Raw genomic sequence first — 27151 nt, forward strand, 5'->3', positions numbered from 1 at the left:
CAATGCTGTACACTCATCACCACTATCTATACCCAAAACTTTTTCATCATCCCCAATATATATAAGCTCTGTGCCCATTAAAGAATCGTTACCCTTCCAAGCCCCTGGCAACCACCATTCTGCTTTCTGTTTTTATTAATTTGTCTATTCTAGGTATCTCGTAAGTGGAATCATACAGTAGTTGTCCTTCCGTGTCTGGCTTATTTCGAGGTTCATCCATGTTGTAGTATGTATCAGAATTCCATCCCTCTTTATGGCTTCCTAGTATCCCATATAGCATATTTTGTTATCCATTCTTGTCCACTGATGGACACTTGGGTTGTTTCCACCTTGGCTATTGTGACTAATGCTGCTATGAACATTGCAGATGACTGTTTTTTTAACTGATCTGTGTTAGAGAATTATGGTTAGCTTTATGTGATCCCACCTTCAACTGACTGCTTTCAGTGGAGGGACTGGAGAGTTTATATGTTATTTTGTGCTTAATAATATCTCAGTTACTGGGTCCAGTTTCCTACCTATGATCTTAGAATCATGTTCCTTACCTTTATTTCCAGAAACTGATTATAGATAATTGAAGAATACTAAATAAATCTATTCCATTGCTCGGAGCTTTGTTAACTGTCTGCATATTAAATGAGTATCTACATGTGTTGTTTCCTTATTCTGAGTGTGTGTTTTCCCAGTGTCAGCAGTACAGGCAGCAGAGCTGCTAGCTAGCTGCACCACTTCCTAGCTCTGTGTGACCTTGGGCAAGTTACTTTAACTCCTTAGGACTCCCTCTCCTCGTGAGTCAAATAGAGCTTGGCAGCAGGATCTCGATTGGGTGAGACAGGATATAAATAGATAAGTATGCGTTTCACTTTTAAAAAGTAGCAGCAACAAAAGTCTGAGCACATGATACCAGCAGCGTGCCAGGTGCTTTATGTGGATTACTCATTTGAGTTGTCTAAGATGAGTTGCGCTATCTCATCCCCACTTAACTGACCAGGAAACTGAGACTCAAATTGAGTGACTTACTTAAGGCCCCTCATCCAGTGAAGGGGCAGAGCCAGGCTTGAAGCCCTGCAGACAAGGACAGTGCCCTTGCTCTTGACTCTGTGATCCCCTGCCCACCTCACCTCGGAAGTCTGCCTCCTTCTCGAGGCTGTCATGAGGCTCCCAAGAGTTTTCAAAACCATTACCTCAGACATTTGGTGTCTCAGAAACTCATTGTTACCGCTGCGATATAATAGTTCTTCCTAAAGTCCTTCCCCACCTATAGCTATTAGAAAATGTATGTCCTTATGGTTTATGTAAACTTTGAGTCAGTAGCACTCTGGATTCCACAAAGTGGTTTAATGTGGGAACAATGGCTCCGGTTCCTGGATGTCAGTGTGATGGTGGCAGTTTTCACTTCCCAGTCTACTGTCAGTAGCAGACTTCCGTAGGGTGCCTCCCTGATTAGTATGTGAGAAGTAACTGGTGTTCCTCATCTCATCCCCTCAGTCTCGGAGGAAGACTGTTGATGCCTTCCAGCTCATCTCCGAGATGAAGCCAGGGGTCCGACTGTCCTTCCCCAGGCGATTATGCCTTGAGACTTATCGAAAGTGAGGAAATGCTGATGACTGTTAAGATGGAAAATGAGACCCACACTGAGGGACATCCGAGAAAATAGCCACTTCTCTTCACATGTTACGAGGTTGTGAGAGACAGACTAGAGGAACTACTTCAGGTTAAAGGAGACGAAAGGGACAGGACCCTTCAATACCATTTGTGATCCTAGACTCGGGGCTAGTCTGGTAGACAGTCCCTAGTGGGACAGTTGAAGAAATGTGGATAAGGTCTGAGAATTCATGAACAGTCATGTCTGTCTGACTTACAGAGTAGTAAGACTAAAGAGTACAAACTCTTTAGGATGAGGGGGCCATGTCCTGGTCATCCTTTTGTCCTCCTGGTGGCTAGCCAGCATAGCAGTTCCATGGGGGGCTCTCAGCTTGCTGGTTGCATTGGTTTGTATTTTTTCTTCTAGAAGAAAAGTGATATTTGCAGTTAGTTTATGAAAGTCTCTGCATAACTAAAATTCTTCCCAAAGCAGAAATCTTTGTCTTTTACTAAAAGGGAGAGAAGCCATTAGGCTCCCTTGCCACTACTGTATTGAGTTTTGCTGTGAATAATAAAGAATCCAGCCAAAGGTGGAGGGTATTTCCTTTGGAACTACCTTCTGTGAGCATCCTCTAAGTAGACATTGGCCTTCAAATTCTTTTTTAACAAGAGAAGAAACGAGGTGCCAACCACGGAGGGCCGTACTGTCACTTCTCCTTTCTCAGTTCATTGTGGCCCTGTCAATGTTTAATCTTGTGAGTTAACAGAAGAAAGTAATCTAAAAAAAATTAAGATGAGTTATCTAAAATACTTACCTTGGAATATATTCCGATATTTACAGCCCCACTCAGCCCCTGAAGATCCCATGTTGTCCATGGGTAGACTAGTGGGGAAGAAGGCATGTTGAGGGCAATCTATTTATGTATGATCAGGAGTAGTCTGTTTTGGTGAAGCTGCCCCTAGTTGTCATTTTCATGTTTTGAAGAACAGTTGCAACGTCCTGAAGGAAAATATGATGTGGTGGAGTCAGAAGACCTAGTTCTGAATGTTCCATGCTCAAGGTGACTCTGTGACCTTGGATATATAACATACCATCTATTACCATCAGTTTTTGCATTTGTAAATAGAAATTGTAACTTGTCCTGCTTCATCATAGGGTTCTTGTGGAGATCAAATGAGCTAGTTTATGTAAATGTGATACACTGATTGTGAAGTGTTCTATAAGTGTATGATGGCATTATAAAGCTAGGGAAATAGCAGTTGGTGTCATAATTTACTCACACGCAAGAAGATGGTCTTCAAATATCAATCCTGAATGCACACCAGGGGCTATCCAGCACAGGATGCTAGATTGGGAGCAGACACAGGCCTTTGGGATTCACCAGGTGGACTTTCTTGAAAGAATTATGTTTCAGCCATTGAGGAAATCCAAGCAGCATTGAAAATTTGGCTCCCAGAATTCTAAGGGTTTTTAAAAATAGGTTCCTTGATAATAACTAAAAAAGTCAATGAATTGAACACATTTTTAATCTTTTAATGTTTTATTATTATTTTTTAAGCTACAACTTAGTTTCCCAGGTAATATAAACTAGAAGGAATAAAAATGGTTTCTGTTCCTTATGGGAGTAGAGTGAGGCCCCACCCTTCCCCCACCACATCGTCATCTTCCTTTCGCAGAAGCAAACTTGTATAATCTGAAAAACCTGACATTCCATATTGAGGGTTTATTGTAAGGTAGTAAAACCAGATTTTATATCTCGTTTATTCCTACAACTTCTGATGTGCTTCCAAAAATGGTATTAAGGCAGCAGCTGAGGAAATTTTATGAGATAATGAAGCAGAACAGTTACTGAAAGCCATCTGCTCAGTTGTTTACAAACTTGCTTCAATACTTCAGAGGCAGTGGTAGGGTACGTGTCTAAACTTCACAAGCTGCACTAGGTAGAACTAAATGAAGTGCGCCTGGGCTGGGCTGAGCTTGGTCCCTCTCTGTGCAGTGCGAGCGGTTGCCAGGCAGGCCTGTTGGAAGCCAGCAGAAAGCACCACACAGAGGTGATTATGTGCCACCATCTGTCACGCTTCAAGCCTACCATACAGCATGGCTAATCAGCCTTGGCAGGATGATGGATGAACAGCAGCAGCTGCCAAAAGCCACTGTTGGCAAACAGTCCTGAAGTTAAGAACTCCCCCCCCCCCCATCTTCCTCTCCAGGGTCCTGCTGCGTGTCCGCATGCTGTACTACCTAAGACAAGAAGTTATAGGAGACCAGGCAGATAAGATCTTGGAGGGTGCTGACTCAAGGTTAGTGCACACGCACGTTTGTTCTGTACCTCCATGAGATAATCCGGGTGGTCGGAAAACATCATGGATTGTGTTTCAAAACCTTCATAAGCCATCAGTAGCTCGTCTTTATTTTTGCATCTTGAATGTGGTGCTTGTCCTCTGAGCGTGGGCATTTGATGAGAATCAGGGAAAGGCTGTCTGTGTGTTTGTACATATAACAAGGTGTGAACTAAATTCCAGGTGTTCGGAGGTGACTTTTAAAATGGGGTGCCAAGTGATAAAGTTCGTTTCTGGTCATGGTAGAGGGTGACTAACTCAGGCCCTTGCTTTTAACCTTTGCCGATTCCTCTGCCCGATACTCAGATATTTATTGTGGGAGAGAGGGCACGTGAGTGAGTGTATCATATTCATTACTTCAGATTCTTTTTAAGTATTGTTGAAACGGTTGTCTTTCCAGTGAAGCAGATGTGTGGATCCCTGAACCTTTCCATGCTGAAGTTCCTACAGATTGGTGGGATAAGGAAGCAGATAAATCCCTCTTAATTGGAGTGTTCAAACATGGTAAGTGACGTTTCTGTTTGACTGCAACTTGCCTGTATGGCTTTGTCTTTATTTAGAACTCTTTGCATACTCTTTTCCAAAGTCATAATATTAATGAGGATAGTTCCAAAGGACTCTTGGCGTTTACCATTTTTCCATACTAAAAATCTAATATGAACTGTAAATATCAGATGCTGTTTTTGAATGTTTGTTGAGTATTTGAGAAGAAAACATTTCTTTCTTGGCTGTAAATAAAACCCAAACCATATTTGTTTTAATAATAGCCAAGTTGTATGATAGCACTCCCTAAACTTTGCTTCCAGCATGGCTTCTCTTGCTAACTCTGCCAACCAGTGTCAAAGTGGACGGTGGGCTTAACCTCTGCTATTAATCTGTACAAGTGCCTCCTGGGCTTTGTTCCAAGCAATATTTCACAAATGTCAGTGCTGAGAACTCGCGGCTCCCCAGAGTGGGATGCAGCCTTGTTAACTTTGAAAGGCTGGGGATGCAGAACTGGCATGATATATACAGTGAGCGATTCCTGATTATAATCCCAATTCTCTGGAGGTCGTGGAGGTATTCTCAGCAGCCCAGCCTGACTAAAGGGGAGAATGATGGCTTATAAAACCTTTCATGATTACAGTTTGGCTTGCGGCTCTACAGCAGTTAGGAGTGGGGTGTTGTAGTACACATCCTAATTGAATTGTGCTGTTCTGCCTGTGTACTGCAGCCGCGTTTTGTGAGCTCAGCCTCAAAATCATTTTCCCGCAGTGCACTGTTGGGATCTGCCATTTTCCATCTAGTCAACTTGGGCAGTCAAAAAGCAAATTGCAGTTTGAAAACCATAGAGGGAACAGTGTCATCGTACTGACATGCATCATCCTAAACCTAATAAGACAGGTTCGCTGGCCTTACGTATACGGGGATTTTTCAGCCAGCCATGTGAGTTCCTGCAGGACTGAGGCTGTTCACCAGGAGGATGGGGGTGGACTCGGAGTACCCCTGCAGAGGTCATAAAGGAACATTACGAAGGCTTTTAAATGTCAAGCAAAATTAGATCTTGGGAAAAATAGGGTCAGAAATCCTCCCAGGCATCTTGCAGTTATTCTGAACCTGTTTTTCTGTTAGTGTTTGTGATAATTCTAATAATATCCCGAAGGGTAGCTTGGCCCCCAAAAGCTTCCCTAGAATGAGCATTCCTTATGTAGACTGTGCTGCCAAAACAAGGTCCACGTAAATTCAACATAGATGATAATCTTGACTGAGAAACAAACTTGATGTGTTGTGGTGGTGCTGTGATTTTGACAGTGATGGGCCTTTCTTTGTTTCTGTGTGCGTCCTCTGCGGGCTGGTGGGCATGGCACAGGCTATGAGAAATACAATTCCATGCGAGCTGACCCCGCACTGTGCTTTCTGGAACGAGTTGGTATGCCCGATGCCAAGGCCATAGCTGCTGAGCAGAGAGGAACAGACATGCTAGCAGATGGCGGTGACGGGTAAGAAGGACATTTTAAAATTTTAATAAACTTTATGTCAGTATAACATCTATTGGCAGGGTTCAGTTCTTACAGTGCACTATATTGCATCTGACTTGAATTTAAGTGATGTTTACCAGTGTATTCTATTTGTATTTCATAATGACTATTTAAACAAAATACATTATCTAGATAATCTAAAATTTGTTTATCTTTTCCAAATGGCTGCATGTTTTAAGTACTGATAGAGCTACTTTTGATGTCAAACTCAGAATTAAAAGTAGCTTCAGGCAGATCGTTACCCTTCCTCACCAACCCCCCTTATCAGAATGATTTAAACATTTTTTTTTTTTTAATTTTACGTAGGGGAGAATTTGATAGAGAAGATGAAGACCCAGAATATAAGCCAACCAGAACACCATTCAAGGATGAAATAGATGTAAGAACTTGAGTAGATTGGTTTTTACAGCACCATTAAAATATTATATGCCCATAGAAGGCTTGTTAAACTTTATGGATAATGGCCTTTTCTTTAAAAGATATAACAAAATGAAACTCCAAACTAAAATAATTCCACTTCTTGCTTTGTCTTCAAGGAATTTGCAAATTCTCCTCCAGATGATAAGGAAGAACCCATAGAAATGCATGCCACAGGTAAGGCCCTGGGAGAGTTGGCAGAGTGGAGCAGATTGTGCTGGGCAGCCATCGTTCATTCGCAGAGATTTGCACTGAGTGAAGACGGGGGCAGCTTAAAACGTTATTTCTTCTACACTGATTCATATCTTCTGTGAATAATTTTAGTTTTTGCTTATGGTTGGGTTTTCATTACATTATTTGACAGAGTAACCATCTTTTCAACTAAGATAATTGATCTGTTTATATTCTACCTTAATTAGTGAAAAATTTTAAGTATCTTTAAAATATATCTCCTGGGAGTAGGGCATTTGCTAAGTATTTATCTGAAATATTGCCATTTTATTTAGAATGTTGACCTTTTACCTAAGGTAAAATCATTAGGTAATAGTTATGTGATTTTATGTTCAAGATTATCACTGTAAGTACCTCACAGGAGAGCACCATTATACTGTGGCTCGTGCTGTGAAGTATGTTTCTTTATGTATGTACTAATGAACAACCCTGCTCCCCTCCCCCCAACCAGGAGCTGAAAAGGAAATAGTTTGTAAGTCCCATACTAATATTATTCCTCATTTATATTTTTAAAATGAGGGCACTGAAATGCACTTTCCCACACTGTCATTTGAATGTTAATGAGTCATCTTGTTTTGTTGGAAAATCGTGTGCGTTGCAAGATTGCAGCTACGTATTTTAAAAATACGTTTTCCGCTTCCCCAGGCAAGCACAGCGAGAGCAATGCTGAGTTAGGCCACCTCTACTGGCCTAACACTTCAACCCTGACCACGCGTCTGCGCCGGCTCATTACTGCCTATCAGCGCAGCTATAAAAGGCAACAGATGAGGCAAGAGGCCCTGATGAAGACTGACCGGCGCAGGCGGCGGCCTCGGGAGGAAGTGAGGGCGCTGGAAGCAGAGAGGGAAGCCATTATATCTGAGAAACGGCAAAAGTGAGTTTCTCCAGGGTTTCACTCCACTCCCGGTCCGCCCCCCTCCTCTGTGCACTTCTCGACCCCCAAGAGGCAGGAATGACATCATAGGTAGTGACCAACCAAGAAGGACTCGCTGCATCCAAGCGGTCCGCCTCTCCAGTCCCCAAATACGTACGGCGGATGCGGAGCGGGGCGAGAGGAGGAGGGACGGTAACTGTTCAGCCTTCTCGCTCAAGGGTGCTGCAAGCTCATGTCTTCTTTCTAACAGGTGGACGAGAAGGGAAGAAGCTGATTTTTACCGTGTGGTATCCACTTTTGGGGTCATTTTTGACCCCGTGAAACAGCAGTTTGACTGGAACCAATTTCGAGCCTTTGCCAGACTTGACAAGAAGTCGGATGAGAGTTTGGAGAAATACTTCAGCTGTTTCGTGGCCATGTGCAGGCGCGTGTGTCGAATGCCTGCCAAGCCAGAGGATGGTAAGTACGCTAGTGACGCAGTTCTGTGCTAAAAGGCCAAGAAGTGGAAAGTAAGCAAGTGGCCAGTGTCGTGGGCGCTTGGGTTTTCCCCCAGTAATACGAGTGCTCCGGTTGCAGAGCCCCCCGACCTGTCCTGCATGATCGAGCCCATCACAGAGGAGCGCGCCTCCAGAACCCTGTACCGCATCGAGCTGCTGCGGAAGGTCCGCGAGCAGGTTCTGCACCACCCGCAGCTGGGGGACAGGCTGAAGCTCTGCCAGCCGAGCGTGGACTTGCCGGAGTGGTGGGAGTGTGGAAGGCACGACCGGGACTTGCTGGTGGGCGCGGCCAAACACGGGGTCAGCCGCACGGACTATCACATCCTCAACGACCCCGAGTTGTCCTTCTTGGACGCACATAAAAACTTTGCTCAGAACCGAGGGGCAGGTAGTATGTCTTCCTTGAACCCGCTGGCAGTGGGGTTTGGCCAGACTCCTGCGGTCGTCTCCTCCGCTCATGGTCACGAGGAAAAGGTGACGGAGCAAGCAGAAGGCAAAATGGAGGCGTCCGAGAGCTCGACCGCCAGGGACAAAGCCGAGGCCAAGGAAGAGGAGCCGGCCGAGGGCGGGGGGAAGGAGGGCAGGCCGGGCTGCGAGGCCGGGGCCAGCGCGGCAGAGCACGAACCGAAAGGCGTCCAGGGCAGCGCGGATCCCGGGCCCAAGTCCATGTCGGAGAAGGGTTCCGAAGAGGACGAGGATGACGATAAGTCGGAAGAGTCGTCCCAGCCCGAAGGTAATGCCTTGCCGTTCGGGCCTCTGCCCGGATTTTACAGCGGCTTGTGAGATGCCTTGTTTTCATGTAACACGCCAGGTAGCTTGCTTTTCTCCTTTTTTTTTTTTTTTTTTTAAGATTTATTATTGTACCTTTTCTTCTGTGAAGGAATGATTTTGGGTTATGCTTAGGTGAGTGTTTTGCCCTGACCCCTTATAGCCTGTAAACATGATATTTCAAACAATGTAAACTCTTGAGTTGTACACACATGCTAACAACTTATGGTTTAAGAATAGGGGTTAACTTTAGAGTCACAGTGTATTAAGAAATCCGTGTCATTTTAATTGGGACAAATAATGAGGAGTAAGAGTCATTCACCGACTAAATATTATTAATTATTTTAAAACAAATAATGCTTAATTAATTTTGTTCTAATTCAGAAGTCAAGGGAAGGAGTAGAATCCGAAAAGCACCAGTTTTCTTTCTAAGTCACAGTTAAGAGTGCTATAACTGGCACAAAGTAAAAATAAGGCATTGCACTGTACTGTGCTGCTACAGCTGGAACCTTCAACTTTAGCCAAAACTTTAGCCCTTGCCATGTGTGGCGGAGCATAGGCTCTTGGGTCAGAGACTTGGTTGGCTTTTAGCCTCCTGTAAGATTTCCTTGTTCAATGCCGGATGGTTAGTGATGTAACCTCTCTAAGTCTCTGCTTCCTCATCTATAAAATGGGAACGATACCCCCTACATTAAAGAGCCACTGCAAGCTTTAGACGACAAATATTTGTAAAATGCCCAATACCATTCTAGCCATATAGTAGGTATTCAACAAAATGGAGCTGATTGGTATTCAAATTTTTAATTGCGTCCTTTCTAAACTTAGGTTTCAGTGATATTCTGCTTGTGAGTAATGCACATTAACTCATTTCTCAGCAGGAGCTGTCTCTCGAGGGAAGAATTTTGATGAAGAAAGCAATGCTTCTATGAGCACTGCTAGAGATGAGACCCGAGATGGATTCTACATGGACGATGGAGATACTTCGGTAGCACAGCTCCTTCATGAAAGAACCTTTGCCTTCTCATTCTGGCCTAAGGTTGGAGGGTTTTTGCTGTTGTCGTTTTGTTTTGTTGACCAAAATAGGGTGGAGTGAAGATCTTTTTAGATTGATCTTTTAAAAATAATTTTAAAGTAAACTTAGGCACAGTTTACTGTAAAGACTGTAGATTTTTCTCATGTTTTTAAAGAATGATCTGGAAAAGCCCAAAGAAAAAAATCTATAGAATACTTTTCTAACAAGATAGGAAAAGTGACATGAAAGAAAGATAAGAAACAGAACTATGTGTATAGATGGGTCTTTGGCTCTTTGTGGCTTTTTAGGTTAGTCACCCATGTTGTTAACTGCAATCAATGGATTATTGTTTCAGTGGATTCATCCTTCAGAAAAATAAAATGGTGGACTTTTAAAATTCTGTATTTAAAGTTTTTTTTATCTGAAGCAAAGCTTTCAGATTGAAGACAGCTTCATTTATTTGGAAACTTCCCATCTTCTTAATTCAGAAGAGGGTGGGCTGCTGACCACTTTGCTCCGAATAATTCCAAATGTAGTTATCTGTAACCAAAAGCAAAATGGAAATTACTTTTTTTGGCTAAATAGCATAATTTTATAATAAATCTCCATGTAATTTGGGTCTGTTTTTCAAGGTGGGGAAATAATTGTCCTAATCACCATAACAGGGCTGTCTGGTTTAAAACAAACAACACAAAAAATGGGCTTTAGTCGACACATCTCCAGGCCGGTCTTTCACAGCGTTAGTGTTGTTTAAGAAACAAGGTGAAATTTTGGGTTGAAGAATGTACTGTCGGAGACTTTTTTTCCCTCCTCTGTATATCCCTTCAGAAACCCTTTATGATAATCTCCCTTACTGAGTATAGAAGGCAGTTTCCCAGATCAGTCAGAGGTTTATAGTAGCAGGCACTTTTAATCTATGGAAACTCGGTCTAAGAGCGTAATTAGACATTTTTAATGCACACGCTTCAATGAAATTTGAAGTGATAATAGGTGGAGAATACAAATTGACATTCATTAGGTGTTCCTAGGTTGGTGCCCATTTCATAATGCTGAACTTTATTAATAGTGACGTTAATGATGTCCCACTTCCTGGGACACACTGTGATCCAGCCTGTGGATCTGGAGGGCCAGAGCATCGAGTTGCTAAATACAGGGGTTCCATTGTCATCCACTGACATTCATCAGCTGGTCTCTATGGAGCTTGAATAAGAGTTACTTTTAAAATACAAGGGTATTTTGAAGTTGGTGGTTATTTAATATGTTTTCTGTTTTATGTAGTTCCGTTCATAATGGAAAAATAGTATGTTTTCTGTATTGGAGCCACTTAGAACCTTCCAACCAGAGCAAAACCATTTTGACGGGTTTTTATTTACTTTCTTGTTTGTTTTTTTGCTTTGCTTTCTTTTACTCTTTGCCCACCAGTGGACTTTTTAAAATTTGATGCTCTTTAACGTCTTGATGGATATATTTGTTTAGTAATTTTCACCAGGTCTTTGTTCCAGTTTCATGTGACTTTTCTTCTCCCTCCAGGATAGAGTAATGATAAACCGATTAGACAACATCTGTGAAGCAGTGTTGAAAGGCAAATGGCCAGTAAATAGGCGCCAGATGTTTGATTTCCAAGGCCTCATCCCCAGTTACACACCCACCACCGTGGACAGTCCTCTGCAGAAGAGGAGCTTTGCCGAGCTCTCCATGGTCGGCCAAGCCAGCATCAGTGGGAGCGAGGACATCACTGCCTCTCCTCAGTTGTTAAAGGTAAGTTAGAGCAGTGTCAAGCATGGCTTTAAATCGTAACTCAGTTTGGGAGCTTATGTTTCTCTGGTCCTACCTAGAAATAAGATAGCTGCTGTTTCCTCAGCTCTGTGCACCAGTCATAAATGTTTGATTCCTTAAGCTTCTTGTTCCTTATTTGTAAAAGCTGCCCTAGTGGTAGGTACAGTTTTGGCTCACTGCAACTCTGTTCTGTTGGATTTTTCAATAGGAAGATGCCCTCAACCTCTCTGTTCCTCGCCAGCGGAGGAGGAGGAGGAGAAAAATTGAAATTGAGGCTGAAAGAGCTGCGAAGAGGCGAAATCTCATGGAGATGGTTGCCCAGCTTCGAGAGTCTCAGGTGGTCTCAGAAAATGGACAAGAGAAAGTTGTAGATTTATCAAAGGCCTCAAGAGAGGCAACAAGCTCTACCTCAAACTTTTCATCTCTTAGTTCAAAGTTCATCTTGCCTAGTGTCTCGACACCAGTGTCTGATGCCTTTAAGACTCAGATGGAACTGCTCCAAGCAGGCCTTTCACGCACACCCACGAGGCATCTGCTCAATGGCTCCCTAGTGGATGGAGAGCCTCCCATGAAGAGGAGACGGGGAAGGAGGAAAAACGTGGAGGGCCTTGATCTGCTTTTCATGAGCCACAAACGGACGTCATTGAGTGCAGTAAGTTGGGGACCCACTTCTGTTGCATGTGCCCATGTGGATATCCAGGGCCTGGCACTGCTAATGACATTGACTGTGTTTCTCTTGGTGACGTGGTGCTAAAGAAACAGAATTACAGTGGACTGAGTCATGGTTCTGAGCTGGAAACTGTGATCATTGGTATAGATCACTCAGCCTGAGCCAAGCGTAGCTGAGGATTTGTTCTTCCCAAAATTCTGATGTATCAATTGCTCTTGGAAGAATAACCTAAAACAAAAACATGTTCTTTTGAGCCTAGGATTGTTATGTCTGAATTCTTGAGGTGGGAGAAGCTTCTCTTTAAAATATTGGTATGTTTGGGGCCTGGCGTTTATTAGATTAGTATAAATGTTTAGTTTCAGACCTAAGACTTGTGTTCATGTACAAAGCTCTAGTGACTGTGAATCCTCCTACCTTCCTAACTAGAAATTTAGGAAATCTGAGCTGCATCTTTGCTGGTTTAGGTTTGAATGAAATGTATGGGCCAATGGATTTTGGTTCTTCCCTTTTCATTTAAAAGGAAATGAATGCAGTGTAATCAAAATAATTTTTCCCAATCCGCTTCAACCACACAACCCAGAAGTCTGATGGCAAGCGTTTTACCCTAAAGAAATCAGTTTCACATGCTCTCTTTTCAAAGAGCTAAATAGTGCTAGATATCCTGAATCTATCGATTGGAAACCCCAGTCAGTGCAGTGGCCCTGGTGCTCCTTGTCTGTGCCTCTGAGGAGCCGGCAGTTTTGAGTTTGGAGATTCCCCATTTGGTGTCGTGGAGGGTGATGTGCATGCACTATAAAATACAAGGAAAATGCTCATTGATCTATAGATAGACTGAGTAGTGAAGAGGTATAAAGGCCAACAATGTCAGTTGTATGGACCTGGACAAATTCTAAAATCTTGTATTATGTCAGCACTCTAACTGGAGAGCATTTTGTGCTGCCAGGGAAAGGACGGGCACATTCGGCAACATAATGGAAGCTGGCCCTGTTTGCTTTGCCAGGCGCTGGGGTTCGAAGAATAAATAAAGGGCTTGACAAGTGCTTGCACTAGAAACCTCTGGGGTTGGTTGACAGATAAGTTCTAAAATACCCTCACTGCATATTTGCACCGTGACCAAGGCAGGCCTAAGGTACTTCATGAGCCCAAAGGAAGGCTGGGAGTGGAGGGAGGAGGATTTGGGGAGAAACAGATGAGGAAGTTCCCCTGGGGATGGTGATGCTTCAGTTCAGTTGTGAAGATCGGGTAGGAGTGGGTCAATTGAAGGGACTGAAACAGAGCAAACCTCATGCATTTGATGGACTGAAAGTTATTGGCTGGGGAATGGGAGAGGTGAGCTTCAGCAGAAACGAGCTTGGAAGAAGCTGGCTGCGAATTGTGGAGGGCCCTGACTGCTGTGCTGAAGAACTTGGAGTTTGCCCTGCAGGTGATAGGGACCCAGTTATTGAAGTAGTTTAAATAGGGGAATGTTGTGATAGAACTTTTGAACTGGGAAGTACTGCATTTTAGAGAACTTATCCCAGTATAGCAGTGCAGAAGAGGGATTGAAGAGGGGCGGAACTGGAATCAGGGAGACCATTTAGGAATATTGCAATCACACAGCTGGGAAGTGACGAAGGCCTGAACCATGGTAGGAGCCTGGGGATGGAGAAATGGATGCCCGGGGGTTGAAATAACAGAATTTAAGGGCCAGTGGCTGGACGAAGGTAGAGTGTAGGCTTCAGTTAGAGTTGTCATTTCCAGTGTTGCTGTAAAACATCACACCACCAGCAAAATCGTAATGGGTGCTGAGTGCCAGTACACTACTTATAAACTGGCTTTTGGAACATTTTTTAATTACAAATTACCTTTAATGACATTGTCCAGGGATCCCCAAGAAAGATTGAGAAGCTACCTTTTGTGCATGTCAAGCTCAGACTAAGCTGCCCATGTTGTATTCCTGGCGGCTTGCTTAGGAGTTCAAAGCATGGCGCCATGATGGACTGAAGTTTCTACCTAATTACTAATTCCACAGTGTGAAGAATGATATGAAAGTTTCATTTTCTCGTTTAGTAGCTGTTCCAAAACTGACATTGTTTCAAGTAACTTTTTTCCCTTTTTCATCAGAGATACATTATGCCAGGGTAGCATTTTCTTGGGATAGGACACTGTCAGAATCTCTCTCTTCATGTGAGAATTCATATTGTCAACTTTCTGCAGGAGGATGCTGAGGTGACCAAAGCTTTTGAAGAAGATATAGAGACCCCACCAACAAGAAACATTCCTTCTCCTGGACAGCTGGACCCAGACACACGGATCCCTGTTATAAATCTTGAAGATGGGACTAGGCTGGTGGGGGAAGATGCTCCTAAAAATAAGGATTTAGTTGAGTGGCTGAAGCTGCATCCTACTTACACTGTTGATATGCCAAGTTATGTACCAGTAAGTATTACAGAGTTTGGAGCTGGAAGGAATCTTACTGGGCCAGTCCACTTCACTCCCATAGACATAGAAATCCCAGGCAGCTGGTTCCTCTGGCTTTTGCTTAAATGTCTCTTGGTCTTGAAAGTTCCTTGGTTGTTCATTGTTGTACCTTTTACGTTAGAGACACTGGCTTCAGGTCTGTCCCACTGAAAGGCAGTCTTACAGTTATTTGAAGATGTCTTTTACACCTTCGCTTACTTTTTCCTCCCTACCAAACAGACGTAGTTCCCTCAATTACTCACTGCACAGCAAGGTTTCCAGGTGGTCTCAGTATTGGGGTAACACTCTCGAATGCACTTGCATTGATCTCCAGACAAGGCCAGACCAGGCCAGAGAGCTGTGTAACTATGACTTCTGGAGATTTGACCAGTTAATTCAGTCCAAGATTTTATTCGCTTCTTTTAAAACAACTAACTTACATTTATGCCTTATATTAAAACGTTAGAAAATACCTCCAGATAATTTGTCTAGCTGGCAATGCAAATCTTTTACTTCCTATACTTATGTGATTGATTTTCTTTTTTTAACTTAAATGTAGGATTTTACATTTTATTTTGTTGAGTTCAGCTTAGTGTTCCTGCTGCTCAGAATGCCCCACCCCCCAGGGCCCTTTTTCCCTCGGCTGGTTCTCCTCACAGACAGTCTCGTGTCGTCACATGGGATATCATCCCTGTGTTCATTCAAGTCACTGACTAGAAATTAGTAAAGGTACTAGAGAAAGTTTCTTTTAAAGGTAACATGACTTGATTAAACATTTGAAGAAGAACTTTAAGTGGGGTTATTGATAGAAAGAAAAGCAAAATCTCAGCTTATATGTTTGTTCAGTTCCTTCTTAATGGATGGGAGTTTTTCCTTTCAAGGAAAAGTATGGTTTCTAATAATTAAAATGATTCTTGAAACTTTCATAATAATTGAAAATGACTGTTCCCTTTGGCATTTACATAGGAAAGAGTAAATACTGAATAGTTTCACTAAATGCATTTTTCTTTTGCAGAAGAATGCAGATGTGCTGTTTTCCTCATTTCAGAAACCGAAACAGAAACGACATAGATGTCGAAACCCTAATAAATTGGATATAAACACTTTGACAGGAGAAGAAAGGGTGCCTGTTGTCAATAAACGGAATGGGAAGAAGGTAAACATTGGTAAAGGGAATTGATCTCTATGTGATTTCTTATCCCAGAGAGAAGTGTTTTATTCAGCCCTCTTTATAAGGAAGAAGCATTCTTTTTCTTCCAGAATACATGTATGTGTTTATATAGATGTGAGGAAAGGGGGAGAAGGAAGAACTTGTGATTTTTAAAGATCATTTTTCAAATGCCTCTCCCCAGATGGGTGGAGCTATGGCACCTCCGATGAAGGATCTGCCCAGGTGGCTGGAAGAAAATCCTGAATTTGCAGTTGCTCCAGACTGGACTGATATAGTTAAGCAGTCTGTAAGTATAAACTCCAAATTTCTGTCAAGAAAGTATCTATACAAAACTGTTTCCTTGAATTTTTCTTTATTTTTCATTGGCCATTAATTATTTAGTTCTAACTTATTCTTAGATTAAAAGAATTGACATACTACATCATTTTCATAAATCATTTCATACATCATTAATATATCATCATTTCTTACATTAATACATTATTAATATGAAGTGGATTAATTTGTCAGCTCCTATTTAGAAGGATTGTTTAGAAATATACATTCACAGTGTTGGAGGTAGACTTATTACGAAGGCAACACCCCAGGCAAGCCTATTCAACAGCCCGCCCGTGGAATAGAATTATGGTGGTTGAGATCATTAAGATTATTAACTGCGATTTCTGGTTTTAAAATGAACAAATAAAAATATAATTCTGCCTAAAAAAATTTTTTTATTATTAGTTTCTTTTTAAAATTAATGATGTGCTGATTCTGTTTTGTTTGTTCATTTAAAGTATACAGTAAAATTCACTTGTTTCTCTTTTGATGTACAGTTCTAACAATCTTAACACATGTGTAGTTTTGTGCACTGCCACCATAGTGACAATAGCTTTCCATTGAAGCCCCTTGTGCTGTCCTCTGCCCTCATCCCTGGCCCCAGACTATGACTGACCCGTTCCCCTTCCCTAGAGTTTAGTCTTTTTGAGAATATCAGAAAACAGAAGCGTAGAGTACATAACGTTTGGAGATGACTCTTTCACTCTTCATATTGAGATTCATCCCTGTGGTTGCGTGTGTCAAAAGTGTGTCCCCTTCTACTGCTGAGCAGTGCTCCATTGCATGGACGTGCCACTGTGGGTTTGTCCATCACCCACTGACAGACATCTGGGTTGTTTTCAGATTTTTGACATTATAAATAGAGCTCCTAAACAAATACTGTGTACAGGTTATGGTGTGAACATAAGTTTTCCTTTCTCTTGCGTAGATACTAAAATGTAATTTTAATTAAATTTTTCCTATTTTTTGGTTATTTTTCTCTATTCTTACATATATTTGGAATATCCAGAATAATACATTTTAAAGTATATAAAACAGCCTATATTTAATACATACAACTATATTTTATTATGTTGTTATACTATTTTATGGTTTTTTTCCCCTACAACATCTTTTTTTAATTGACAAATAAAAATTGTATATATTCAAGGTGTACAGTGTGATGATTTGATACATATAAATTGTGTACTGATTACCACGGTCATCCACTTCTTCCGATGTGTTAATTCTTGAGTCACTTAGCTAACCTGACATTTACCTCACTGACAGAGGGTCCTTTAACAGTGTTTCTTCGATTTGGCATACTGCAGCAAGCTAATATAATGATAAAAAAGCAGAACTTGTACTTTTCTAATTTTTGTCATTAAGCTTTTAGAAGGGAAATAATTGCTTATGTTTTTCCATTTAGAGGGTTAATTTTTGGTTCATCACAAGGGCTCAAACTGAAATTAATGAAGCTTTCTTCAGCAGCCTTTATAGCCACTGTTTGCCTCTCCCTTTCCCTCAGGGGTTTGTTCCTGAGTCGATGTTTGACCGTCTTCTCACTGGCCCTGTGGTGCGAGGAGAAGGGGCGAGCAGAAGAGGACGAAGGCCCAAAAGTGAGATCGCCAGAGCAGCAGCCGCCGCTGCTGCTGTCGCCTCCACTTCAGGGATCAATCCTCTGCTGGTGAACAGTCTGTTTGCTGGAATGGACCTGACGAGCCTCCAGAATCTCCAGAATCTCCAGTCCCTCCAGCTGGCAGGTCTCATGGGCTTCCCTCCAGGACTGGCAACAGCTGCCACGGCCGGAGGCGATGCTAAGAACCCTGCTGCCGTGCTGCCCCTGATGCTGCCGGGAATGGCGGGCCTGCCCAACGTGTTTGGACTGGGCGGGCTGCTGAATAACCCTCTCTCAGCTGCTACTGGAAACACCACTACTGCTTCTACTCAAGGAGAACAGGAAGACGGCGCTTCAAAAGTCGAGGAGAAAGGAAATGAGAATGAAGACGACAACAAAGACTCTGAGAAAAGCACAGATGCTGTTTCGGCTACTGACTCTGCGAATGGATCTGTTGGTGCTGCTACTGCTCCGGCTGGATTGCCCTCAAACCCGCTAGCCTTCAACCCTTTCCTCCTGTCCACCATGGCCCCAGGCCTCTTCTACCCATCCATGTTTCTACCTCCAGGACTGGGGGGATTGACGCTGCCTGGGTTCCCAGCATTGGCAGGACTTCAGAATGCCGTGGGCTCTGGTGAAGAAAAGGCTGCTGAAAAGGCCGAGGGAGGCCCCTTTAAAGATGCAGAGAACCTTGAAGGCAGCGATGCCGAGGAGAGCCTGGATAAGACTGCAGAGTCCTCGGTCTTGGAAGACGGGGAAATAGCACAGGGTGAAGAGCTAGACTCACTTGACGGGGGGGAGGAAATAGACAACAATGAAAACGATGAATAACAGCACCAGTTCCAGTGCAAGTGTTCAAACTTTTGACAAGTGGTAGTCCTACTGTTTACACTCACAGTTAATGTTCATACCTAGTTTTATAAGCTGTTCTGTAACATAGTGTAGCAAAAAAAGTCCAAGTCATGTTATACAGGTGTGTCAAAAGGTATCTTGGTCATTAAGTATTGTGCAGTGCATTATTTATTATCCCTAGGAGAGATGAAATTTGAGAGGTGATCATGTCTTTTTAAGGAAACTTACATAATGCTCTGCTTTTTTTTTTTTTTTTCTTTTGGTACCATTGGTATTATAATAAAGAGCAATTTGTAACTGAGTGGCACTAATGAAAGGAAGTGCTGCTCAAAGAAAGTATGAAGTTATATATTTAATTTTTTAATTTTAATTTTTAATTTTTTTGCTGTGAAGGTCAAGATGAAATTTACCATACATATCATACTCACTCATTCGTTTCCTTTTTTGACTGTATGGGGTTCCCACACTTGTGCATACACACATCCACACACTCTGACAATCTCCACGTTAGTGTGAACGTCTCTGTCCTGAGGCGCAGCAATAATAAGGCAGCTGTTGAATGTGAAGGGTCCCTTTGGAAAATTAACCTACTGGGAGGGTTCTTGCCAGACAGAACTACAGTTCCATTGTCTTGTGGTCTTGTAATGCACTGGTATAAACAAAATAAGTAGATGAATAAGTAAAGAGTGAGAGAAGAGAGAATCAGGTACCTTTTTAAAATTAAAGGACTTTGTTACTTTAGCCACAAAGCTAAAACAGCATTACCTCAGCTCTAAACTAGCCTTGAAGTTTACAGACATGACTTTGTAAATGTATTGTTTTTCTTTGTTGTGATGTCCTTTTATTTTTTTCTTTGAAAACTGCTATCATGTAAGATAAAATGTAAATTGCTGCCAACTGTAGTAATGATGCTTTTAATAAAAGTGACCCATGATATGCAGAGATGTAATTATAGAATGTAGTATGTAGGGGAACTGGTGTTTATTCTATTTTTTTGTATTCGCAATAGAAGCAAATACAGCATTCTGGCTTTTGTACAGTTTCTTGATATATCCTCTTACACTAGATTAGCTGTTAGTAATACTCTAACCTGATTCTCTTCTAGACGAGACAAGAAGGAAAACCTTGAATTCCCTTCACATAATTCCACTCCAGATATCTCAACAGAAACGCACACAAAACCTCCTTTTACTCCCTCAAAAGGGCATCTGAGCCTGAGAATACTTAAAAAATGTGTGCAGCGTGTGATAATGTGGTACACTGAAGAACAAAAGGCAAAAGAAAAATGAGGCTTTAATGGGCACAATATCTAGGTCATTTATCCTTGGTTTAATGGGTAGGAAAACACAATGCCGTAGTGTCAGCAAGGGACACAAAGGCGCCCTGCTGTCCTGCAGACCAGTGCTTGATGCCAGAAACCAGCGTGTGGAAAAAACCCTTGTGGAATTGAAACGGACCCACTTAAGCACGCACGCGAGCGCGCACGCACAGTCTCAAGAGCTGCTGGTTTGTGGGGTCCCAAGTCAAATCTAATTTGAGATCTACTGTTTTCACCTTTTCATGTCACCTGGACAAACACCAAGCCATGTTCCCCTTCAGTTAAAAATAAGCGGGAGAAGTGCCGATGAAGCTGTTTGGCGATGTCGCCTCCCTCCACCCACTCCCCCGTGAACACGTGATCCGCTCCCACCCAGCGTGTTACAAGACAGGTTGTCTAAATTCCTTTTAGACGAGATTCAGTTTGTTTATATCCCAGGATGAAAAGACACCCATTATGATTCTGGAAAATGAACAATTTTAAGCCTCCATCTTACAGACCCTGTGGTCGTTTTTACTCATGGTCATCGCTGTTGTCTTGAAAGCTGATGGGGGTGTGCATCGAAGAAAGTGCCTGTGACAGAGTATCTTCTGAACTGGAGTTCTCTGAACTAGATCTTTTGATTAGAACTGCCCAAAGTATAGGGAATTTAAATATTTAATTAACTGAAAGACTTCACTAGGGTGAATTTGTTTAATAAAATAAGTCCTAAAAGGATCTTTTTCTAAAATTCTTTATAGTATTGGAAATTTTCCTATGAGCCTCTGTAAATAAAGAATACAATGAGACTGTGTCCCAGTTAGAAGGAAATGCTAAGAGCAATGATCTTCAAAGCAAAGGCATTAGTAGCTGGTGGCCAGAAGGAGCCCCCAGTTGATATATCAGTGGCCTGTTCTGTGCCTGATCCGGGATTCATCTGTTAACGAGGCTTTAAAGTCATTCAGATTTCCACATTGGAAAATGCATTTTTGCATTTGAATTCATTCTTGATAATAGATCTTGAATCTACCTAAGTAGGAAATATTTTCAATTCAGTCTGATACTTTCTAGTGTCACTTGTGTGCTTAGTGTGAATGAAGCTGTCCCTGGCATGCCTCTCTCTGAGGGTGGTGCTGTCTTCAAGGAGGAAGCCGCGGCTTGGGGAGTTTGGCTAGCAGTAAGTGCAGGAGCAGGATTTGAACCCAGGTGGTCTGACTTCAAAGCCTACATATGTTTCTCATGAAATACCATAGTCTTAAGTCTGAAAGAAAATTATGTGAGGATGAACTGGAGTGTTTGGTGTTTCTATATTTTTACATATTTTCCCCCACAACTTCCATAAAGTTTGAGATTGGGAATTAAGAAAAGTTCTATTGAATTGGAGCCTGGAATAATGTAAGGTCTGGCTAAGGAAACTTGAGTCACAGTTACCTCATTTATATGTGGATTTATTTTGCTCCACAAGTATTTCTATTTTATAAAGAAATTGAAGCTTTAAAAAAGACTAGCTTACCCCAATAAGTCACACAGAGCTAGTAAACTGCAAACCTGGTATTTGAACCCAAATGGGTCTAACAGGTTCTTAACCACTGGGCTAGAATAACTAACATTCACCAACAAACATGTTGGGTGCTATGTGCTAGGTGCTGTGCTGGGAATAGAAATGAAAACAAGAAAACAGACTAGCTGCTGCCGTCATGGAGCTTACATTCTAGTAGGAAAAGATAAATGATAGATTACAAATAAAATGTTTGCAAAGCAAGGAAGACTATTAAATAAGGTGAAAAGGTGGTTAGGAAGGAGCTCTCTGTGGGGCGCACAGCTCAGCTCACACCTGCATGGTGAGAAGTGGCAGTCAGACTAAAATCTGATTGGCAAATGTTCCAGGGAAAGGGAACAGCAAATGCAAAGCTCTTGAATTGGGCATGAGATTGGAATAAAGACGAGTGGGAAGCCTGTCTGCTCAGAAGAGTTGGGGGCAGGATCCAGACCACGTAGGGCCTGGGTAACCCTGGTGGAGGGTTTGGATTTCATTCTAAGTGCTATAAAAAGTCCTTGGAAGGTTTCATGCAAGAAAGTGATATGATCATATTCATGTTTTCAAAGATCATTATGGCTTATGAGGGGGAGTCAGGAAGTCCAGGTGGAAGATGCTGCAGCAGCCTCGGATGATGGCAGTGGGTAGTAATGGAGATGGAAAGCAGCAGGTGGAGTGGGGTGTATCGTAAAGAGGCAAAACCTCCAGTATAAATTAACTCTTTAACGAATAATTTGAATTCACTCTTCCGGACTACAACTACTGAAATATACCCAAAGTTAAAGAACTTTCTCCACAAATGAAAAACATTCACCATGCTTTTTTTTTTTTTTTTTTAAAGATCGCCATGATTCGTGTTATAAGAAAAAGATACTGAGAACAGAAAACTTTCGTGTCCTGTTACCATTTTTTTTTTTTTCAGTGAAAATTATTTGTTAATTGTCTTTGGGAAGAATTTTTAGAAATTATTTCTGATAGGCAGGAGAGGTAAGAATGTATGAGCATTATTGAAGGGATGTGGGTGCAGTGAACATCTCTGTCTCTAGAGCTATCGATAAATTTAAGTTGGGAAGCAAAACAACATAAATAACTTCTAACAAGCACTTAAAAGTTAGATCTTATTCATTCAACGTGGCTCTCTAATGAGCAATTTTATGTATTTTCTTAGCAAAGGAAAGATTTACCACAGTTTTATAGACATAGTAAAGTAAGCTACATTTGGCAAAATAGATGAATAAATTACCTTCTGGAATATTTTGTCTAATGTAAGACTCCTTCCGTGGAAAGTATTTCATCATTGAGTTTTTTTGGTAGGGGAGTCACCCAATTTGTGGATTTTCTGGCAAGGTTTAGGATAGTCATTTTCAAAGTATTTGGAACTGTTAAGTCATTTTATATGGTGTGAGTTAGAACCACCCTCCAAATGGGTCTGTTGGACTGAAGATCTACCAATTCAGAGTTGAATTTTAATTTGGATCTCCTTAATTAAATGCTTACCATGTAATTTGAATGGAATTGAAGAATATGGTAAATTTCAAATATTCTTACATCTTTATCTTCAGGACAATTCACTCTCATAATTTGCTTAGCTCCTGAGCTGGTTGAAATTTTCATCACTGAACAAAGATGGTAGAATTCCTCATCCAGATGTTTCTAGGCGTGGTTTCTAAATGTAGCGGCAGCTCTCCACAGTAGCTTCCTGCGAGCCTTCCTTTCTCACGAGGTCTTTACTGATGTCCGACTTAAATCCGTCGTGGTAAATTTTGATTTGTAGTTAAAGAACAGCATAATAGATTTCGAAAGTTTAACAAATAGTAGCACTAACTCAAAATACTGTGTCGTAATCACTTTATGCTCTAGGTGCTTCCTCCATTGGCCCTTCCCTGCCTCTGCATTTTGATCTGAAAACTCGATTTCAAAATTACAAATGTGAGAAACTCGATTCTTTCCAGGCAGACACTGCCAGGTACTGCAGTGGCTTCATATCCTTTGTAACCCCAAACCATCTCCTAATTGTAAGTTCAGGAGACTTCAACTTGGATATAGGCTGGATGACAGAAACCTAAGCAGGCTGTAAATTTAATAGTTTGGGGGAGTACCCATGACATTTTAGTATAGAAAACTCATCCTGTTCAACATGTTTCACCATGTTTCCTTAGGAGTCGGGAAGCTCAACCTTTTAGAATTCAGCATTTCTGTTTGTTAATAGGCACTTGTGAGATAGTCCACACTGCATCCCAGTGAGGTAGGCCAGTGTTGTTGCTACCACACCTTCACCTGGTGAGGCGGGCTCATTTGCCAAAGACCGAGTAGTAAGAGAAATGTGGCCAGAACTAGATTAGACTTCTGCAGAAGTGGTGGCTAGCTGTGGACCATCTGTCTTAAGTATAAACCTGCCATTAACATTAATTCAGGTCTGCGATCTTAAATTAAAAAAAAAAAAAAAAAAAACCTAAAATAGATCAAGCTACAAACTCTTTTAATCACAACTGATGGTATGATCTGAAAAACCAGAAGATTCCAGAATCTCATGCTACAAGACAGAAGAGACTAGTGAAGGATGACTAAAAGATGTTCAAGTTAAAAAAAAATGTTAATACAGTTGTAAGCATGCTCTATATCCAAGTTGATTTTATGATATAAACCTATGCAACTGACAGTCTTAAGTATTTTTGCACATTATCCAAGTGTATTCTCTAAGATTTCTGGACAGTGAATATGGACCTGTCGTCTTTCACTACCTTGTCTCTGAATGGCCCTAAAAGGCCGCACCAGCTTGTCGAAGTTGAGATGACAAAGTCTGGAACTTGTCTTTCCTTCAAGGATGGAAATTCGCCCCAGCAGAATGGTGTTGCTTCCTCAGGCCCCACTCACAAGGCATCTCTGGGCTATTGTGGCTCTCAGGGTGGATTTGCATGTCTGTAGCTGCAGAGCTAATGTTCTCTCACTAGGCTCAGGGGCTCTGCAACCCATGGTCAGTTCTAACCACCTCATTGTAAGTGTTGGGGGAGAATGAGAGGTGGCCATTGTGTGTGACCGCGGAGGCATTGTTCTTTGCGGGTGGAGCTGGCCTGTTTTCTCAGCTCCCTGGTTTCTGCTCCTTCGGCTGGGGCTAGCTTCTGAGGAGCAGCTGGACTGACTCAGACTAGCCCCAAGGGTTACGGAAAACCATTTAAAAATCTCCCTTTCCCCCTTGCTCGCCAAACTGTGACGTTAACAACAACCCCCAATCCTCCTTTTCTATGGAGACCCATTTTGTATAGAAACTGTGTTCTGAGAAAACAGTAATATGGTCATGGCAACTCAGACCACAGCCCACTTTGAGAAAAGACTTCCACTGGCCGTGACAACTCATGGTGGTGAGAGGGGAAATTCAGCTAAAGCTGAAGATGTTCCCCACGTTTCAACCAAAAAACGGTCTATTGATGAGTGTGCAGGTATCGATTGCTTATTACCATTAAAATCTTCCTGTTGGGGATAGTTACTGCGCAACCAAAATGCTGTTTATGATGTCAGGGAAACAAAAGCTTTTTATATGTATGTTGTTTTTTATGTGGTTTGGGGGCAGGCTGAGTGACAACACAGCAGTGGCCTTGCAAAGGTGAGAAGGGACTAGGAGAGCACAGTGGGAAATACACGCGAGAAAAAAAGCAACGGGGAGAGTCGTGTTGTTTCTCCTTATATTTGGAGTGCAAATGACTGAATGCTCAAAAACTCATGTCCAGTTGACATGCATTCAACACATCTGCACTTAGCAGCAAGTTTACCCAAAGTATTTCCGAGTTTTTGTAGTATGGTGTAGCATTAAAGTGTAAAGGAAAAGAGTACAGGACAACGGGATGGGCTGCACTGTGAGCTGCTGGACACGTGCCCGCAGACTGACATGCGCACTGATGTGGCACACCTGTGCTCCTGGGCGACTCCGAACATGAGAACTCTCCCCACCCTCAAGAGCAGACTGAGATCCACCAGAACTTGAAGGTTTAGGCAGACTATTTTAACAGCTGTAGACAGGTGCAAATTATCCTAGCCAGTTGTCAGTTGTGGCAGTTATGTGTTGAATAATTAAGTAAGAAGGTACTGAGTCCAGAGATCCTGGGAGCTGGCAAGTAACTCCATCCATTGTCCTTGGCTCCCTGTAATTTTAGCTCTCTACACCTGACACCTCATCTGGAGCAGAAACAGCTTAAACTAATCTTGTTTTGCTTCAAGGATAAACCATCTAGGCTTCTGAATTATTCCAAAAAAAAAAAAAAAGTTTAGAAACTTGAGTTAAATGACCCACATCAACCTGTCCTGCATTAACATGATCATATGCCACTTCTCTTAAAGGTGCCACCAACAGTGACCTAAAAGTGGCAGCAGCAATGGCCTGAGAGTGGCATCCCTGCTGCCAATGTCCATAATCTCATTTCCTTCTGGACTTGGACACTCTGGCTTGATGGATTAAACGCACCATATTTTGCTCTGGGCCTTTCTACATTAAGCCTCCACTCACTTAAGGACAAATGTTATGGAGTCTTCTTGTGTATTAATTAAGGACCCTTTTTTTTTAAAAGCTTGTTATACTAGACAAAGGAATAACAGGCATCCTTCTTGTCCTTAAGCAGCAGTCAACTGGCATATATTTAATGTTTAACTGGAGGGTTGTTGGAGTAGGGGTGAGGGGAAAAATAACGTAGACAGGGTCCTTGCTCTTGAGGGCCTTAGCATGCTGCTGAGGTAGGTAGTATAGATAGCACACACCTGCGTGCACTTTATAGATTTCAAAGCATTTGTGCATGCATGATCTCAACTGATACTAGTTATGAAAGAAATTAAGGTTCAGTGATGTGAGATTAGCAAGTGGCTTAGTTGCATCTTGCAGGCAGGTCTTTGGACTCTAAGCTCCATAACGTGGTCCTTCTACCACATTGTGACACCAGCCAGGTAACTCCCTACCACGCTCAGTGCGGTAGCCCTGGAGAGCAGGAGCTTGCGTTCATCTCTGAGCCTTACCTCCCTCAATGGGATATTTGGAATAATAGTAATTGATGATAATGATGACAATGCCTTCCTTGTAGTGCTTTGTGAACATGCAAAGTCCTCAGCAGCTGGCAGTGAATTGGCGCTCAGTAAACGGTAACTTTAAAACCATCATCATCTCTTGATGAGTTCCAAAGCAGTGGTGTGGGAGAACACAGTCTGACAGCACTGAGGAAGTGACTGGGATGTTCTGGTCTATGAGGAACGTTGCACAGGAATGCTGCAGTTCTCGCTGATAGCACGTGCAGATGTAAGTCTGGAGGAGGGAGCTGGGACTGCGTGTGAGGCATCTAGAACGCTCATTCTCAAACCCTAGCGAGCAACACGATGAGCACTAGGTCCTTGTACACATTCATATCTGGAGAGGAATTGTTTTTAAAGCTTCACACAATATAAACTATTCTCACTCCCTCTCATACACTCTAATATTTTCTGTACTATTTCATTAAAGTAAATAAACAAATGGTCATTCCCCTCGAAATGATTTCATGACCCAATAATGGTTGGTGGCCTGCACTTCCAAAATCTTGCTTCAGAACAAGGGCTCTGGGGCTGGCCAGTTAGCTCAGTTTGGTGAGAGTGTGGTGTTACAACGCTAAGGTCAAGGGTTCGGATACCCCACACAGGCCAGCTGCCAAAAAATATATATAAACTAAAACAAGAGTTCTTACCCTGGATCCATGGATGGGCTTTGCGGGAGCGGCTGAGTGTGTTCCCAAAGCCCACGG

General features: G+C 42.2%; 1 protein-coding gene across 4 annotated transcripts in view; it reads left to right on the forward strand.

Moving 5' to 3' along the window:
• Positions 1-19513, forward strand: part of CHD7 (chromodomain helicase DNA binding protein 7) — a 177776-nt gene extending 158263 nt beyond the window's left edge. For 3 of the 4 annotated variants that reach the window (XM_063080139.1, XM_063080140.1, XM_063080141.1), the window contains 15 exons: positions 3796-3885; positions 4325-4428; positions 5774-5903; positions 6249-6321; positions 6479-6536; positions 7236-7464; positions 7715-7923; positions 8041-8694; positions 9605-9765; positions 11272-11499; positions 11726-12169; positions 14384-14605; positions 15642-15782; positions 15979-16083; positions 17623-19513. In XM_063080139.1, the coding sequence (XP_062936209.1) occupies positions 3796-3885; positions 4325-4428; positions 5774-5903; positions 6249-6321; positions 6479-6536; positions 7236-7464; positions 7715-7923; positions 8041-8694; positions 9605-9765; positions 11272-11499; positions 11726-12169; positions 14384-14605; positions 15642-15782; positions 15979-16083; positions 17623-18543 (3769 nt within the window). In that variant the 3' untranslated portion in view covers positions 18544-19513. The remainder of the gene's footprint in view (positions 1-3795; positions 3886-4324; positions 4429-5773; positions 5904-6248; positions 6322-6478; positions 6537-7235; positions 7465-7714; positions 7924-8040; positions 8695-9604; positions 9766-11271; positions 11500-11725; positions 12170-14383; positions 14606-15641; positions 15783-15978; positions 16084-17622) is intronic. The other variant, XM_063080142.1, reaches the window with a different exon arrangement.
• Positions 19514-27151: the final 7638 nt, after the last annotated feature.

This window comes from Cynocephalus volans, chromosome 15, assembly GCF_027409185.1.
Source record: "Cynocephalus volans isolate mCynVol1 chromosome 15, mCynVol1.pri, whole genome shotgun sequence".
NCBI lineage: Eukaryota > Metazoa > Chordata > Mammalia > Dermoptera > Cynocephalidae > Cynocephalus > Cynocephalus volans.